The sequence below is a fragment of the Neofelis nebulosa genome, chromosome 11, assembly GCF_028018385.1.
Source record: "Neofelis nebulosa isolate mNeoNeb1 chromosome 11, mNeoNeb1.pri, whole genome shotgun sequence".
Taxonomy (NCBI): Eukaryota; Metazoa; Chordata; class Mammalia; order Carnivora; family Felidae; genus Neofelis; species Neofelis nebulosa.
In genome coordinates this window covers 39,509,916-39,529,222 of record NC_080792.1, presented here as the reverse complement: position 1 = coordinate 39,529,222, position 19,307 = coordinate 39,509,916, and the positions used below count along the sequence as shown (strand labels likewise).

Genomic DNA, 19,307 nt, shown 5'->3' with positions numbered 1-19,307 from the left:
TAGTGTTGCATCAAATAATCTTTGGTGAGCTTGCCATTTCTGTCTTGGGAAGTGTTTTAAATCAAAGAACAAAATTGAATTCAGTGTTGAGATCCCTTTTTAATTGATGAAATAAAGGACGGATGACAGGGAAGTCTGGGAAAAGGCTCATTCAGGCGGCAAATAGGATGCAGATAATAAAATACTAACCGGGATAGAACAAAGGATGTAAAGCTGGATACTGGTACTTGTAGCACTTAAGAAACATAGATACAATCATAAATGAAAGTCATACTTTTGAAGGGCAGTGATTTAAAAACTATGTACATTATGAAACATCCCTGTGTATGAATGTAAAGATAGAGATTCAAATCCATGTATTGTTATGTCCCATTATTTTTTACTTTCTTCATTTAGGTTTCATATTACTGGAACATGTTTCATATTACTGGAACATGTTTTGCCATTACTAAAACATTTTTTAACTTTGAGTTAGTGTTTTTGTTTTGCTGTAGAGCATGTGCTAATGGGAGCTGCCACTTGCTTGCTTAGGATTTAAGCCTTGTTTTAAGAAACCTGTCCTGTAAGCTTCTTCATGTCCTAGAAGAGTATTAATTTCTTAAGATTTCACATTATATAACCAAATAGCAAATTAGCTACAGTGAGAATATGGCACAATATGTAAAAGATATGCTAATGTTAGATTAATAATCAAATTCATATTGGAAATACATTTAGAAAAAAGCTGTTCTTGCAGAATTTTGCCCAGATTCCCTGTAATTGCTGAATTTCTTAAGACAGCATTTCAAAAATTGACTGAACATGAAGCATTTTAAATTGTAGCAGCCTCAGCAAATTTGCAGCTTTCTTTTCTTTTGGATAGTTGGATGGCTATGACCAAATAGAATTCGCTCTAAGTGTATGTATGTGTATGTGTGTGTGTGTGTGTATATATATATATATATATATATATATATATATGTGTGTGTGTGTGTGTGTTTTCTCTACTTGTGAATATGTTCTTGTGTGTATAAATGCATGTATAAATCATAATCTCATGAATGCAGGGCCAGCTGAATGACCCTAATAATAATTACATTAGCTGATATTTACTGCTCTGAATTCTAGACATTATGCTCTGCATTTTATATATACTATGTCATTGAATCCTTATAGAAATCCTTTAATGTGTGTACTAGTATTCCCATTTTTCAAATGAGGAAAATAAGGCCCAGAGACTTTAGCTAACTTGCCCACAATTGTCCAGCTAGTGAGTTTGGGAGATGATATTTGAACCCGGAATCATAGTTTTAGATTCTTCCCTCTTAACGAATACTGCCTTTTAGCATATGGTATGTAGTATGTAGTATGATATCCAAGGACATTTACATTCTTCAGTATTTGTATAATGTAAGGAAAGCAAGACAGCAAAGTCATTAATATTATTTTCGAACACAGACTGCTTATGCTCAGCGTCAACACTTATAATGGTAGACACTCAACTATATCAAATATATAGCTCTTTTTTTACTAGAAGTATATTCTGAGTCAGTAGGACTCTAGTAATATAAGTGTATATTGGCCCATGTAGAATCTTAGAAAGAAGTAGGTGGAAAAAAAGAAAATAAACAAAACCCAGTAGCTTTGCAAGACTAAATGTAGCAAAAAAAAATAATAATAATTTAAAATAAGCCTTCATGCAAACTAAGCCAGACATGATTTCTCAGATCTGAGGCCCTGTCTCCGCCCCCACCACCACTCCCACCTGAAGCATGTTGCCATAGAGAGTGGCTCTTGTACTTCGCAGCACTCCGGATTGCAGTGTAATTATAGGCTGGACGATAGGGAGGCTAGAATGTCCCTTGCCTGTTGATACAGAATATTGTCATTGCTCCTAAATATTTGGGTCCCTTTTACTTTCTAATCATCAAAATGTTAGTTAGCATCATATGTTAGATACAATTACCTGAATAATATATTGTCATCTCAGTAGATTATTTTTTTCTGAATAAGCATATTCCAAATAAAACATATTCAGAAGCCTCTGGAGAGTAGCAGATTGCTGATTATTACCTTGTTCCCTGTCTTCTTTCCACCTTGTTTTTTTTTTAGTTGTAATGATCTTAAAAAGTATGAAATGATTAGATTTTGAATTTTAAAGAAGGATAATTAAGAGAGATTAAATTTTGGAAGTTTTTAAACAGCAGAATCAAATGTAACATTAAGGAAGGATGAGTCTGTTATGGGATGTAACATGGTGCAGAGTAGAACCTTTCTATGCTGTTGCTGTTGTTTTATTTGAGTTCCTTCATTATTTACTTAGGGTGGTAGAATTTTTTCATAAAGTGGCAGTTTTAGGCAGTTTTTCCCTCTTCATATCACAAAGCAGATATGGTCTTGGTATTTTGCTTTAGCTTTATATGTTTGACCACTACTGTGAAATTCCAAAGGTTATGTTGCGTGATGGCAGTTTCTGAACATGGGCGTTGACATTTATCATACTAGCAACAATGCAAGTTGGTGGTGCCTGACACAGCCAGCTGTTTTGTATGTGTGTATTTCTAATTATTTTAGCATTCACAGTGTGTGGTATTTTCACATTTTTCAGTAAAGGACTTATTGCATTCAGTGCATTCTTAAGTTACATTGTTAGTGTTGTTTCTCTATTAAAATAAAGCAGGCATTACTGGTTTATGCAAATTCCAAGTGAGCGCAGAGCCTGTGATTTTAGGTTTTATTTTATTTTTCATTAGAGTAAAAACGAGAACCATTCAATTTTTTTTAGAGTTATCTGACAAGCCTTTCTGTTTACAAAATGAAATGTTTATTTAAAGGCTTTTTTTGGGTCTCTTTTTACAAGAGAATATCACAATACATCTCTAGAGAAAAGGATGCTCAGTCAGCATATTTTGATTTCTTTCCTTTTGCTTAAAGCCAGAATTGTAATTGATGTATGATAGGATCTTTACTTTTCCCTGACTGGTTTAGCTCTGTTTGTTTCCTGTTATGTTTTCCTTTAGAACTTACTTAGAAAGTGAGTTCATTTCCAAGTTGAAGCCTGTTTTTTGTTTTTTTCCATACTGAATAGTACCTGGAAGTATTAAACTTGGTTGGTGCCATATACTCTGTGTAGCTTGGGTGTGTTGGACATTATATACGTGGACAGCTGAAAGGTATATTCCTTCATAGTAGACTCATTTTCACTTGCCATCTTCTTACGTTTTGATAACGTGTGTTCCTGGCTTTGAAGTTAACAGGGTTTAAACTTGTTCAATGAGATATTCCATTAGCATTTCAAAGTATAGCTAAGACTTGGTTAGTTGAAAGTACCTCAATGATATCATCCCCCTAAAATGAATCAAGACTAATACGTTAAGACATTACAGAATGTCAGTGTCAAAATAATGCAATGTTATAGATTGATCAACAGGGCTGCCTCTAGCTAATTGAGACCTTTGGTGTGAAGTAGAAAAAGCCACCTTTTGTAATTTATCACAACGAAATAAAATCTCCCTTTTAGGGTACCCTTGTGAAGAACAAACCTCCCACCACCATCTAAAGTGACTCTCCTAGTCTCATTTTCTTAATCTATTATGTGGCTTTCTATTGTCCAGGCCTTGGGATATCCAAATTTAGATAATGATAAACTAAGTTACATTTATATTTGTAGCAGAGTATAAAACAGGAATTTTCTTGTTCCTCTGGAATTTTAGCTAAAGCTCAAAACTGAGGACAATGGGGGGCGCCTGGGTGGCTCAGTCGGTTGAGTGTCCGACTTCAGCTCAGGTCACGATCTCACGGTCCGTGAGTTCGAGCCCCGCGTCGGGGTCTGGGCTGATGGCCCAGAGCCTGGAGCCCGCTTCCGATTCTGTGTCTCTCTCTCTCTCTGCTCCTCCCCCGTTCATGCTCTGTCTCTGTCTCAAAAATAAATAAACGTTAAAAAATTAAAAAAAAAAAAAAAACAACCTGAGGACAATGGGATACACGTATACCTGTTGTAAAGAGAGGTTCCAGACACAACCTCAAAGGACTTAGTGAAAGAAGCCTAGACGGCCCTTGATCATGGATCAATAGTTGATATAAAAAAATAGCTCAAGATTTATTTGGAGGAATATTAACCAAGGAGATTTTATTAAAGTGTATAGAGCTCTGCTACATCCTCTCTCTTGGTGAAAGGAGGCACAGTCTAAGTGAGAGAAAGACTCGGACAGAAACATTCATGAAGGATGGGATTTTATATGTATGTATGTATATATGTATGTATATGTATGTATGTATGTGTATATACATATATATGTATATATGTATACATATATATATATTTCTCATTTATATTTTATATGTTTATTTTTATTTGTATTCACACACCTACATATATGCATATGTACATACACACTTTTACATGTGTGTGTATATATATATGTGTGTATGTGTGTGTATATATATATACATATATAGTTATAACTAGATGATAAGTACATAGGTAACGTTATCTATATAACTAGATAATGTATGCCATCCAAATCTAGCAGTTGGCCTCCTGCCTCCCCAAAGATTGTAATTCTGTGACTGTGGTAATACTGGATGAGACAACTTTGACCTATTATTCACCTCCTTTTCAACTCCCAATCCTGGGGAGCCCAGATATAGAGGAAGAAAATGGAGGAAGAGTAAAATCAGGAATCTGTTAACTAATGTAGTTTTTGACCCGAAGCATTGGTGTGATCTGGGAGAGCAGAAAGAAGGCTTTATAGTCAAACTCATGTTTTTAAGCCTGAAAAATGAGACTGTGTAAATACTTGAAGATGACCCGAAAAGCTGTATGTTGTATGTAAAGTATTGTCCAGAAATGGAAAAGGGAAATTGGTCAGAACACATGTGAAGGCAGCATTAGGAGAATAAAGTTATTTCTTGATTGTTCCATGCCAATCTCTGCCTTTTGAATAAACCAGTAATATAATTTACAGAGAAATAGATGAGAGCTTTTCTATTTTTATTAAAATTATTTTTATGAGTTTTTTATTTACACTTAGTAAATATTTACTGAGCACCTAGTATAGCCCATATCATCTTCTAGTCACTGGGAATATGTTAGTGAACAAAAAAAAGATGAAAATCCTTGTCTTTCATAGAGTCTGTATTCTAGGTTGGGGAAGAGAAGAGAAAATGACATTACACAGTATAATATACTTTCCATGGGAGGAGAATAAGGCATAGTGGGTGTTGGGGATGGAGAATATGGTGGGAAATGCAGTGTAAGAGTTTGTGACCTGAGTGTTTGTGTCCCCCACATTTCATAAATTGAAATCTTCGATTTGATGGTATTTGAAGATGAGGTCTTTGGAAGTGTTAGGCCAATAGGGCCGTGCTCTCCTAAACGCGGTTAGTGTTCTTACAAAAGAGACCCTACCACAGTTCCCTAGCCCCTGTCTGCCTCGAGAGGATACAAAGAGAAGCCCATAGTCTAAAGGAGGGGCCCTCACAGGTTCACACTGGCACTGTGATCTCAGGCCTCCAGCCTCCAGACTGTGTAGAATGAATTTCTGTTGTTTACAGGTCACCCAGTCTGTGTTACCTTGTTCTAGCAGCCCAGATGGGCAAAGGCAATGAGTAGCCTCAAGTATGTGAGGAAATGAACCATTCAGATGCCTGAGGGAAGAGCGTACATGCACAGAAAAGAATTCATGCAGAGGCTCTGAGGCAGAAGTGTTACTGGAGTGTTAAAGGACCCTTCCCTACAGGGCTCAAAATGCTCAGAACTGCTGGGAAGCTTGTCCAAGGTGTGGGGTGCAATGTACTGCATGCAGTGGAGCCTTATAGATGTATGCCGAAGAAGTGTGTAAAGACAGAGTACACTTATTTCTTGGAAGACACCCAGTGCTTTCTCTTTGCGAGGCCTCTTTCACATCTCCAGTGCACAAGTACCAGTGTGGTCACTGTAGGCTGTGGGAAGAGACTGGGGTTGTACAGCTGCCTTTTGCTTTGGCCATAAATCCCCTGTTCCTAATAAACCCTTGGCAATCGTTTCGGGGAATTCTTTTCCATTTCTGTAATCTTCCTAGTCTTTTTTTCCAGCTACCCTGGCTATTTATTCCTTGAACCGCCAAAGAATTTTCCTGATAGGGGTCTCAATACTGTTTTTTAAACTGATTGGAGATTCTGCCATCTTCACGTGGCTGGTTCCTCTTGTCATTTGGATTTCCTCTCCACTGTCACCCCCCAAGAGGTTTTCCTTCCCACCCCAGTTATTCTCCCTCATCCTCCTGGCATAATTTTCTTAGTACTTGTGTGTGTGTGTAAAACTATGATGTTTATTTTCTGTGATTCCTTGTCAGTCTTTTGCTAAAATGTGAAATAATGAAGACAAAGATGTTTTTGTCTTATTCATTGCTATGGGTCAGCAGTGCGTATACCGGACTACAACAGTAAGTGCTCAAAAAATGCATTCGTTACAGAATGAGTAAATTAGATAGATATAATTAACATTTATTGAATATTTACTATGTGCTACAAATAGTGTTCAATATTGTTCCGTGATTTCGTATTTAAAACATCTTACCAACACTGTTGTCTCTGTTTTACAGGGACATTTTGCCCAAGTAGTTTACCCAGCCTTACTCAGCTGGTTAGTTGATTCTTACTCTGCCTCTGCAACCTTGCCCTTACCCAGTGCAACACACAGTCAGTAAGATGGCTCCGCGCCAGTCCCTGTTCCTCTACAGATCCTCACATTATAAGCCCTCTGCTGGGCAGTGGTTAGACTCATTTATCTGGTGAGGTGAGGAACATTGGGATCGGTGCGTCGTAGGTCTCGAAGGTTGCTGCCCTCAGCCTGAGTTTAGCTCAGTCATCTTTGTTTTGTCTGGCACATTGTTTAAAAACAGGAAGACTCACCTAAAAATCTAGTTGTGTCGCATCTGTTGAGTACTTACTGCCTCTTCCAACGGGATATGTGCTTTCCTACTCACTTCCGCGTCCCACTGTCATTGTCTCACCCCAGCCGATGTGCTCCAAAAAAGTACTGCACATTTTTCAAGGGATTGTGAGGAGACATGCAGCATATGTGTGAGTGGTGGATGTGCCCGCCGTTGTGGAAATAGAGTTATGTAACCAAACAACCCATGAACGACTAGCTTCGTTACTTGCAGGACGAACACCCTACAACAAGAAAACAGGGATCGCTATTAATACAGGAACCATTGTACTACAGCCAGCCTCACGGACATGACAAGTGCCAGAGTTTTCTTGTTTGGAGCCCACACGATCCCAAGTCCCTCACTTAGCACGGTTTGCCTCTACCTCCATCCACATTTTGATCTGCTTGGAAGGTGTCCTTAGTGTCCAGAGTCAAATAAATCCTGCTTTCTGGGAAGTGAATTGGAATCTGCAAGTTAGCCTAAAGTGACCATGAATCTAGTAAATGTGATCAAGATGCTCCTTCTAATAACTGAACTGTGGTACTCCTTGAGTTTGCCTCATAGCCTGCTGCTTCACTGCTGTCACTGGCCTTGCAGTAAACAAAGACTTCCCAATTTTTGTTTATCTGCCCATAGAAATGTTACTTGGGGTCAAATATAATGCATGTTTTTCAGAAGTAAAACAGGAAAGTGTGCATATTTTAAATACACTTAAAATAATTTTTTTTAATTGGGGACATTTAGTTTTGGTCACCGAGAGACATTGTTTCATTTCAGTATTTAAAAATACTGCGTTAAGAAATATTCATTCAAATTTCTGTGTACGTATTTATTTTAAAAAATCATTGAAATGGTCTCAATACTGATTAGTATTCCTTTTTCCCTACCTTGGCTGCACCTTGACGCTCTGGGTGGTGCTGGCATGGCCGGTGGTGGTGGTTCTCTTCCTCCTGCCTCCCCCTCCCCGTCGTCGTCGTCGTCCTCCTCCTCCTCCTCCTCCTCCTCCTCCTCCTCCTCCCCCTCCTCCTCCCCCTCCTCCTCCCCCTCCTCCTCCCCCTCCTCCTCCATCTCTGTCATGTGTGCTGTCTGTCCAGCTGCTAATTTTTCTATAGTAGAGTCCTCTCAGGACAAAATGTTTATTACTTTAGTTATTATTATCTACCAAAAATGCTATGAAAAGACATGGCATCTTTAACTTTATGATTCCAGTTTCTAGGTAGCACCTGTGTTTAATCTCTTTTTCTTAAGCGGTATTTTCAAATATATACCTATCCACCCTAACATAAAATGAATATTTTTTAAAATACTCACTTGGATTGCGAAGGGAAATAGTCGAAATCTATGATGTATAGACTCCTAAAAATTAATCATTCTTTGTACACAGGTTATTGTTTTGTGAAGTCTTACGTAGTAGGCAAAAATGGTCTTAATTGTAATTTGAGGCACTGTGTTGCCTCATTCTGTTTTGTTATTGGATTGATAGGTTAATGTCTATAAAGGGCTTTGAGCTTTTACACCAGGCTATAGACATTTATGCAGTTATGTACACCTTGATGAAAAAAAGTAGTAGATGTCCTAAATATTTTATGGCACACATGTTCTCATTAAATATATTATTGACAGCAAGCAAAAGGTGAGGAGGAGGGCATTTTATTCGGGTTTGATCTCTTGTCCCCACATGGTGCCTCGTATTTGACAAAAGCCCAGGAGATGTAGGAATTGAAGGGAAGTTGCTTGTGTTACTAATAGCCAACAGTATCGTTTGTAATAGACTCCCCCAGCCACTCGCTTTGCCATCTGGTTCTAAATCTCATCTGAATCTGCTTTCTCTCATTTAAGTGGTGTTTAATTTTTCACTTCTGTAATTATTTGATTGCTAAATCTTATGGTCTACAAGTTGGACATTCAACTAATACCCTTTGCAAATACAGTGACATTGTTTCTGACAGCAGGGGATATATAGTCAGTGCAGTATTTTAGGAGGTTGTGACAACTTCTGGTCGAAGAACATTAATCAAGTAACTGAGTTGTTATAAAATTGGTAGAAATGACACAGAAGCCAGGAATAAAAATGTTTGAGACTGTCTGTGGTCAGCCTTTTAACCTTTTGAGGAATTTTAGCCTCCCTGTAACTGGGAATTTAATGTCTCTTCAGTTTCGTGTGCTGAATACCCTTTTTATTACAGGTAATTTTCTGTGTAAAGCGATCCACTGGATAAGCTGTATTTCAGAACTTTTAAATGTCTTTTATTACATTATCATCGCTGTGGTTGATTCATTTATGAAACACAAAGCACTCCCATTTGGAGAGATTTATTCTCGTATCAATTTTTTTCTTTCCTGGATTTGCCAGAACGCCGTCATGTTCGTGTTCTGAAGGTTAATGCCCAAAGTCAAGCAGACAGAAGCCGAGTGCTGCAAGGTTTCCAAGATTAGGACTGATTCCCTTCACAGAAATAAATGATTCCTGCCATGTTCAGTGATTTTGTGCAGCGCTCCCCACGGCTGAGTGAGTGCATCAATACTGTGGTCCTTACCTGCTGTACATACTGATGACACTCGGTGTTAACTTGATTGACTGAGCAGTGCACTGGAGAGGACGCACCTGCAAGAGAAGCGCAGACACGTATATTTTTATCCTGGTCTTGAAACATTTATTTTGCATTTATTTTACTTGGGAGCCATGGCTTCAAGTTCCATGGGCTCCCAAGCCATGCTGCCGAGGTAGAACAAACCTTTAAGTGCTGCTTTGTTTTCAGAATTATACCCCAAAACGCTCTCAGGTTGATACCCTTTGCCAAAGCCTGATTTTATGCTTTTGAGGGAAAATGACATGAAAATGACATTAAGAATCAGGATAAATTAGTGACTCTGTGGAATTTAAGTCTCTTAAGAGGTGGTATCTAGTGGTGGGCAAATGGACCGTTTAATTCAATCATGAGAAATCATTTTGGCTATATTTTTATGTTATATTTTATTATCATGTTTTGTAGGCTTTGAGGCAGCAGCAGAAAAGAAGAAATGGAGTCTCAATGATGGTAAACAAGACTGTTCCTCGTGTTGTTTTGACACCATTAAAGGTGTCTGATGAGCAGTCGGATTCGCCTTCAGGTAAAGAGCTCAAATATCGTGTGCTTGGCCAGTTTCTGCCCGAAGGAGACTTCCTCACTGTGAGAGATGTCACAGATTTGCTCTGCAACTGAATAATATTTCTACTTGAGGTTTCATTTTAATTTTTTTATACTTTTGACTCTTTCAGTGATTCAAACCTAACAGGGCATTTTGTTCTTAAGAAAATAAAAGGCACCAGCTCGTTCATCATCAAAGGACTTCATTTGCTGATGTCAATAGGTGTAAGAAAATGTGTGGGACTGCTAGGTGGATTTTTTTGTTGTGGCTTTGGCTTTTGTTTGAATGTTGAACTTTAATGGTGGACCCCATGCTGGTGTGTAATGCCATCAAAAGCAGTTCTTCCGTGAGTGTGAATTTGTTTTTCAGTCTTCTGCAAAATCGGGCATCCTTTATTAGTTTCTGTGTTCTGGGAACATTCTTCTCACCTCAGCGCAGCCCTGACCTTTTCTTCTAATTTACCTTCTGTCACTTTATCAGCTATGTACCATTCTATTTATTATAGGTCGATGTGTGTATTTTCTGTTCCTGTTTCAGCATAAAGTTATTTCTAGAGGTTTGCTCTCTCCTTCTCTTCAAGCCTCTCTTCTGCCTTCATGTTTCTGTCTCTGTCTTGCATGGTCTCTAAATGGTATAGTATTGTTGAAGCTTATTCGTGTGTTTTTACAAAAGATCTGAGTGTTTCTTTTAAAAGCTATCAGATCAGAGAACGTGTTTTTGACTCCACTATTAGGCCATCTGTTCCTGCTTTTTGTTCTGTTTGATTGATTTATTGGGCTTTTCTCTTTATATCCAGTAGAGGAATCAGATTGTGGCCAAAGGTAGTGAATTAACTTATAGAAAAGGAGATTATATCTATGGTTTTTGAAACAATTTTAGATTTTTCTTTTCAAGGACAGCAAGAGGAAGATAATGACATAATAACTATTTCCTTTTTTAGGCTCCGAATCTAAAAATGGTGAAGCAGACAGTTCAGATAAAGAAATGAAACATGGGCAAAAATCTCCCACTGGAAAACAAACAAGTCAGCACTTAAAACGATTAAAAAAGTCTGGTTTGGGTGAGTGTTCAATAGCCTATGACATTTCACGTTTTAGAGATTTGTATCTTTTTCAGTGAAATTACAGAAAATTCTTAGGACATTTTTTTAATGGATAAACAAGGAAACTTAAAATTCTTTCTAGTTTATTTAAACCAAAAAAGATACTAAATAAGAAAATACAGTTCCAACAGATTGGTCTTAAGTGTATTGCTGAATCTGTACACGATATTATTGGGTGAAGCAGAGGCTAAAGGTTGGAGATTTAAAACGATCTGTGTATTCAAGAAATTATCTGCCAAGTCATGATTTTATCTCCTATGCCATGTTTTGTTCCTGCAGCCGGGTTTCAGTTTATTGGGATATACTGTATTGGGGGAAAAAAACAACTTTCTGTAAAGAGTTCATTGAACCATAGAGGACATTGTCAGTGGGGTCCTGCTGCAGTAAAACTGCTCTGCCTCGCTTGTCATCTGTGCTGCTTGAAATATTCAGCAGTGCCTGTCGGAAAAACAGTGTAAAACTGCCGACAAGTGTGGGAGACACAGTCCCTGGGTCCTGAGACTCAGCACCAGGTTTTCCTCTGCAGATTTCCTTCCTGATAACTTTCACCAGGAATTCAACAGCAGCATTCAGGGAAAACGTAATATGAGAATGAAAAAGATGAAAAAGAAAACACATCTGGGGCTGAACATTGTAATTCTCTACCGAATCTGCCTTGTTGGATGTCTGGACCTAATGGCTTCTTTCTTTCAGTTATTTCACCTCTGAGCAAGGGTAACGATAATGACCTGGATCTTTGTAATGTTTTGTAAAATGGTTGGTAGAAACTACAAAGTTACTGACCTGAACTTTTTTATTGGTTCTGCCACTTACTTTCTTGGCAACTTAGGGTAATTCTTATTTGCAGTTCATGTGTTTATAGAATTCAAGCAAGTGTTTAACTTTATAACTTGATTCTATATTTACATATAGAATAAAGTTCAGGTTAGTAACTTTGTAGGAAAGGTTTATTGATCTGGGTTTATTGATTGCCTATCAATCATATATACCAGGAATTTTGCTAAATCCTGGGAGCGAGCTTGCTTTCTCCCTCTCTCTCTCCCTCTCTTTCTTTCTTTCTTTCTTTCTTTCTTTTTCCTTCTTTCTTTCTTTTTAACTTTTTAAAGTAATCTCTCCGCCCAACATGGGGCTCAAACTCATGACCCCAAGATCAAGAGTCTCATGCTCTACCAACTGAGCCAGCCTGGCACCCTGTTGCTTTCAATAAAAAGTCTTTGAATAGGATTTATATATCTTCAGATAAGATCTCTTTGGGGAAGCAGAATTTATTTTTGTTTTACATTCTTGGCATGTAGTATAATTACCTCTTTTGCATTATTTCCAAGGCTAAATAATTGTATAATTTTTGTGTAGCCCTAATGCATGAATATGTGTTTGTGTATAACCTCAGTTACGTATATACTGATGGGATTTTTGTTTGTTTGTTTGTTTGTTTGTTTGTTTTCTAGTCTTTTGGGTATTGTAAAGTTTGTAATTTAATAGAAGTAGTTTCTAAAATAGAACACTATACTGGGAGAGTGACATGTAAAGAATGTACTAAAAAAAAAAAAAGTCATGTTATTGTATCGTAAGTAATTTAAAAGTCAGTGACCTTCAGTTAAAAATGGCCTGCTACCAACCTCAGTAAAGCCAATGCCATATCATGAGTTTAAGAAAATTCAAGGCACAGGGGCCACCCTATTTAATTACTTAGCTAACTTCAGTACTGGAAGTCAAGTGGAGTGTGTATTAGGTGATCAGGATCCTGTCAGGTGTTCAGGTCTTTAGTCAGGATCTCTTGTATTCCGGCTATTGTTACCTAGAAGCCCTACATGGCAGTAAACATCTTACATGTTAAAAATTGTGTTGTCAGAATATTTCAGCTGGCTTGTTAGCAAATTACAAAGGTGATAAAGAAGACCACCGAGTTCTTTTTAACCTTTTTTTTTAAGATTGCAAAATAGTAGAATAATGAAGCTACATCATTGAAAGAATGTAGAAGTGAAATAATATTCACTGCCCATATTTAATGCCATGGTCTAGGTATTTTGACAGAAGTTATCTCATTCAATACTGCTTTCAGTTATGTACAGTGGAATTATGTTCATTTTTCAGCTGAAGAAGCTGAGGCCCCAAGGGTTAAGGAGGCTTCTCGTAAATGACATGGCTAAGATAAAAGCCAAGACATAGCTAACTCCAGAGTCTAAACCGTTATGTTGGGTATCTGAATGTCAAATCATCTAGCCCGTACTCTGGACTTGACCATTATGTTGGGTATCTGAATATCAAATCATCTAGCCCGTGCCCTGGACTTGACCATTATGTTGGGTATCTGAATGTCAAATCATCTAGCCCGTGCCCTGGACTTGACCATTATGTTGGGTATCTGAATGTCAAATCATCTAGCCTGTACTCTGGACTTGACCATTATGTTGGCTATCTATGTCAAATCATCTAGCCCGTGCCCTGGACTTGACCATTATGTTGGCTATCTATGTCAAATCATCTAGCCCGTGCCCTGGACTTGACCATTATGTTGGCTATCTATGTCAAATCATCTAGCCCGTGCCCTGGACTTGACCATTATGTTGGGTATCTGAATCTCAAATCATGTAGCCCGTACTCTGGACTTGACCATTATGTTGGCTATCTATGTCAAATCATCTAGCCCATGCCCTGGACCTGTAGGCCCCACTGAGGAGCAGCAGGACACTCTGTGACAGGATGAGTCTGCTGTCAGTGTTCAAATGCAGCTACACTAGTTACACATGAAGCGAAAGCTAGCCACTCTTAAGACATCCTGGCTGATCCTGTAAAATCAAGCAGATGGAGGAAGAAGATAGCACTTAAAATTAAGTCAATTAAGGTAAAAAACTGTCAAAAATAAGCTGATTACAGGGAAAGAAAGGTGACTGATGACTAACCAGCAAACAGGGTGAAATAGCTTATCCTGTGCAAGTGAAGTCAGCAGTGCTATGAAGCCTCCTGTAAAATAAACAGTGAAAAAATGTAAATGAAATAAAAGAAAGAGCCTTAATGTAACCATTTCTAGACAATGACCCACGTCTTTTTAAGAAAGTAATGTTTTGGGGGCGCCTAGGGTGCTCAGTCAGTTGTCGATTAAGTGTCTGGCTTTGGCTCCGGTCATGATCTCACAGTTCATGAGTTCAAGCCCGGCACCAGGCTCTGCCCTGACACCATGGAGCCTGCTTGGGACTCTTCCTCTCCCTCTCTCTCTGCCCCTTCCCAGCTCTCATGCATGCTGGCTCTCCCTCAAAATAAATAAAAACTTTAAAAAATATTTTTGATGTTCTGTGACTTTAGGAATCTTACAGAGTAAAAGATTCTCCATGCTGTGAAGCATTTTAGAATCAGGATGGTATTGAATAGTTCTTCAGGCATATTTATTTGCATTTTGCTCTTCCCTCTTTGCCACTAAGTTGTTAATTCCTTGGGAATAGGGACCTTCATGTCTGTCTTTGAGGTCCTCACACACCCATTATATGCCTCTGGTTTAGCAGGTGCTGGATAAGGTTTGAGTGGATTATTTATAAGTAGCTGAATGGGTTTGTAAGTTTGGATGAATGAGGCATCCTACAGGCTTCAGCATACTTACATATCCTTCAATAAAAATGGTCCTGTGCTCCTGGGGTTCCGGTCATTCTTGTAGAGTTGCAGAACCAGTGCAAGGAAAGATGAACCCAGCCAACACCCAGGAGCCAGCCAGACAGGAAGAGCGTTTTCCCCATCAGAGCTAGACCTCTAATTCATACAGTTTTAGACATTTAGTTTTAACTATCTTTGCCTTCTCTAGGTGGCAGTAAATGTATAAAACTCCTGTTGCTATCATTCTGAATTAAAACAAATGGTGTAAGTCTGTCCTAACTTAAAGTAAATCCAGTCCAAATCCAGCCTCAATTGTCATCCTTATCGTGAGATTTCCTTAGCAGGATATACAGTTCTTCTGATTGTCCCCTAGGTGCTTCCTTTTGCTGTCTAGCAATTACTTAACTAGTCAAACTACAAGATAGTCACCCTATTCAGGTATAGATGTCTCCTGGGTCTTGGAAGCTCATGCATGTAGCCCCGGGCACAAGGGATTCTGGTGTGCTTCCCTGAGGACACGGCAGTAAGAAAGCACCATAGACCTCTGTCAGGTCCCTTCATATGCCAGTTTCCCTGGAGACAGTTAGGAGCCCACAATAAAAAATAATTGAGCTTTAGTATCCCTCAGTCATTCTAGTTCTTCTGATAGTGAGGTTGAAGGTTTTTTGTTTTAAATGTTTTTTTTTTTTTAGTGTTTGTTTTTGAGGGAGAGCATACGTAAGCTAGCAGGGAAAGGGCAGAGAGGGAGGGAGACAGAGAATCCGAAGCAGGCTCCAGGCTGTCAGCACAGCGTCCAGTGGCAGGGCGTGAACTCATGAACGGTGACATCATGACCTGAACTGAAGTCAGATGCTCAAACCAACTGAGCCACCCAGGCACCCCAGTGTTGAAACTTTTATGAGAAATTTATCATGGGGCACCCAGTGGCTCAGTCAGTTAAGTGTCTGAGTCTTGATTTGGGCTCAGGTCATGACCTCACAGTTGTGAGATCAATCCCCACTTCAAGCTCTGTGCTGACAGCACAGAGCCTGCTTGGGATTCATTTTCTCTCTCTCCCTTTCTCTCTCTCTCTCTCTCTCTCTCTCTCTCTCTCTTTCTCTGTCTCTCTCTCTTTCCCTCCCTCCCCCCCGCCTCTTTCTGTTTCTCTCATGCACTCTCTCTCAGAATAAATAAGTAAACTTAAAAGAAATGCATCACTCAGAATGGGAGGCCATTACTTGCGACTTAGGGTTTTTTTTTTTTTTTTTGTCTTCTCTTGGTTATTTTTTGTTCTTGACCATGGTTATGTATGGAAATTTTGAGAATATTTCCCTGAGTATCTCTCTGATGGAATAGATGCGATAACATGGTGAGTTGGCACAGGTAGAAAAAATATTGGCACTTTGTCTAGGCCTTTGTCCTCTTCGCTGTGTTGGGAGAGCCTGTGTTTCCTGCTCCCGGGAGTAATGGCTTCATTAAGAAGAGGTCATATACTTCTTAAGGCCTGGTGCTTTAGGAGATGTTTCTGGTGTATGCTATGTTCCGTGGTTGGGCTGCTGTTTCTCTGAGGTCAGTCCTTTGGAGAACGTCTCCTTGCCTGCAGTGGGCAGTGTTTGGACCTTGTCTAGAATGTGCCAGATCTTAACTAGGTGTGTTCTGGTCTGCCTGTTAAGAGGCCTAATCTGTTGCCACTAGAGTTGAAGCTTTACAGCAGTCTGTGGTGAGCAGGCTTGGTAGGAGTTTGTGCTGGTCTTCTGGGGGGAGGAACCTGCTGCTCTGTGTCTCACACTCATTTGCCCTAGTAAAGAAGCACCTGCAGAGTGCAGGGGGACAGGGCTTGGTTTAAGTGGCTCTGGCCTCCACTGTGGGTGCTGGGCTGGTCGCTATCATTCGGTCATGCTGATGGGCAGGGGAGAAGAATGGCACCAGCCCTCTCCATTGTCCCCGGTGCGTTCACACCCGCCACTGTCTGAAAAGTCCTCACTGGAGAGCAGACGGTCTCCCCTCGTGAGTCCCAGGGATCTGAGACATTTGTGTCAGGGCCGTCTGCTCGCTTAGCAGCACAGTAAACCCATGTTTTATCAGACCTGCTGGTGAGTTTCAAAACTCCAAACTTTAGGGATCCAGCGTGGCTCAGACCGTGCTGGTCCTCTGGGGGAAGGTCATGCCACTGCGGAGCTGATGCTGGTTTCTCCTAGAAGGGCAGTCACACCAACACGCAGGAGCTTGGAGTTCAGAGGAAAGCACAGCAAAAAGCCCGAGTCCAGCTTAGCCACCCTCAGCGGGTATCACTATGCCTGTGCCAATGAATGGGGCAGCACGATGGTGCCTGCCAGTTCTTTTGCCCCCTGTGTGGCAATGCACTCCAAGAAGGGGAAACATCTCGCCCAGTGTGCCCCAGGGGATCCTCAGACCGCATCATCTACTTCTGGGCTTCTGCCTGCCTTCTCCACAGAAGCACTGCAGTGCCTGCTGGCTCCATACCATCCATGGTGCAGAACTCTGAAACTCCAGTCTTGGAGCTCTGCTGGTTGTAAACACTGAAGATAAGCAGCCCCTCTCATTTTCCAGTCAGTGGCATTGGAGAAGAGTTTTCCTTGTGTGAGCCCCTGTGCGATGCTCCCTCTGTCTTTTTCTCTGTCTCCTCTCTCTGTGATCAGGGCTCCCTCCTCTCCGCAGTACCCATGATCCTTTTCTCCCCCAAATCACATCTCCTCACCACCTACCCTCCACTATGTGGCCTCTTCTCTCCTCCTGGTCATGCAGCTTGTTCTGTAGGTCCTTAGACAGATTTCCTGGCTGTTCAGAATGATCCAGTTATTTATCTAGCAGTGTTCAAGTTATGAGGCAAGCATAGAGTCCTCCTACTACTCTGGCATCTTAACTCGAGTTCTAGAGGCTGAAAGTCAGAGATCAAGGTGCCAGCAGAGTGGGATGAAGGACCTCTTCTAACTCAGATTTCTCTTATCCTCACCTGGTGGAAGAAGGTGATTTTACATTGCTTAATGTGTATCTACAGCCAGAGATCATCTTAGAAAAACTGTATTAAGCATTTTAATTAAAAGTGCTAAATTTAATTAATTTTAGCTGAATAATAAAAAGAACAGAAATAAAACCAAAAAAACAAAATTGCTAAACATCGCCACAAGATACGTTCATTGCTACAAGTTGTCTCCAAAGATATTAAACTATGAAAAACTGATTTTTTTGATTACTCGTTATAATTTCGGACAGTATAGTATAAAGGACAGGGGAATAATTATAGTCCCTCCTACTCCATATTTTTGTTAGCTTTATTATTTTTAAACATCAACATTGTTAACATTTATATTCTGTTTTTTAGCAATAATCCCCATAGTTTTTTAATGTCGGTACTATATTTTAATAGATTCAGTGCTACTCGATAGACTTTTTTATACAATTGCCTCATTTGTGAAGTTTACATTGCATCACATTGTAGATGATTAGCTTTTGTCCTCTGATAATTTCTCTCCATCCCCTCTACCTTACACTGACTCTTTGAACGGCTGTTTTTATTCTCTGCGCTCTTTTAGAATCATTCCTCTCTTATTTCTTTGCGACAATAAAGAACTCTTTCATTTTGAACTTTTTGTATTTCTTTGGGCAGTGCCTCTTCTAACGAAAGACCCTGGTCTGCTTCTTGCATGTGCCTCTTCCCTCTGGGTTAGTGTTATGTCTGTGTCTCTGTGCATTTTATGCATAAGTTCTCTGTGGGTTCCCTTCTTCGAAATAGGAGTCTTTAAGCCAACAGACTACCCATTGATCAACTGCTCCAGTCAGCAGCCTTTACTCAGATTGGTGGTCTTTGAACTCCCCTTGGGCAAAATTAATAGAGAATTTCCCTGACCCGACTGGATGTATTTCCCCATGATTTTTATCATGTGGCCAGCCTAGTGTCTTTGTGTATGTCATAGACTCTCACTTTGGCAGTTTGGCGACTGATGCTTCTCATCCCTCCTTCTCCAGACTGCAGCTATTTTATAGTCTCTAGTGTCCAGGAATTAGACACTAAAATGACATCTTTTTCTTCCTCTGAATGCTGTAGGGAGATGAGGTACCAGCTTTAATGAGATAAGACAATCAGATATAATTGGATTGTTCTTAAGCCAATTAAGAGTAAGTGTGTAAGGATAATTAAAATGGAATTAAACATCCTGTATGGCTACAAATTTAGCAAGAAGTTTCTCTGCTCTGTCTTTGTTCCAAAATTATAGAACATATTCTTGCTTAGTTGGACATCTTTGAAATAGATCTTTTGGGTTTGTCATAAAAGATTATATACCTCTCTGAATCTTCCTTCATCAATGATATTCTTAAAGATTTTGAACCATACTAAATAGTAACCAACCACAAAGGTCCTGCTTCTCATATTGCTTATAGCATGGTTCAAAGTCTTATAATTCTCTCATTTCCCCAACCTTCCTCCCAGTCAGAATCACTCTTGGTAAATGACCTCAATTCCTTCGTATGAGAATATGTAGGCCATAAATGGGAATTAAGTAGACTCCTTTCCTATATTTGTCGCCCTTTTTGTCTCTAGGTTTTAGTTTTGCCTCTGTTGCTGACAACAGAAACTTCTCCCTAATTCTTTTCTC

The 19,307-nt window shown here is 39.6% G+C and overlaps 1 protein-coding gene across 1 annotated transcript in view; it reads left to right on the top strand.

Annotated features, from left to right (window-relative positions):
* Positions 1-19,307, top strand: part of ASXL3 (ASXL transcriptional regulator 3) — a 177,591-nt gene that overhangs the window by 87,858 nt on the left and 70,426 nt on the right. Inside the window, exons 7-8 of the mRNA XM_058692400.1 lie at positions 9,890-10,007; positions 10,966-11,085. Coding sequence (XP_058548383.1) covers positions 9,890-10,007; positions 10,966-11,085 — 238 coding nt within the window. The remainder of the gene's footprint in view (positions 1-9,889; positions 10,008-10,965; positions 11,086-19,307) is intronic.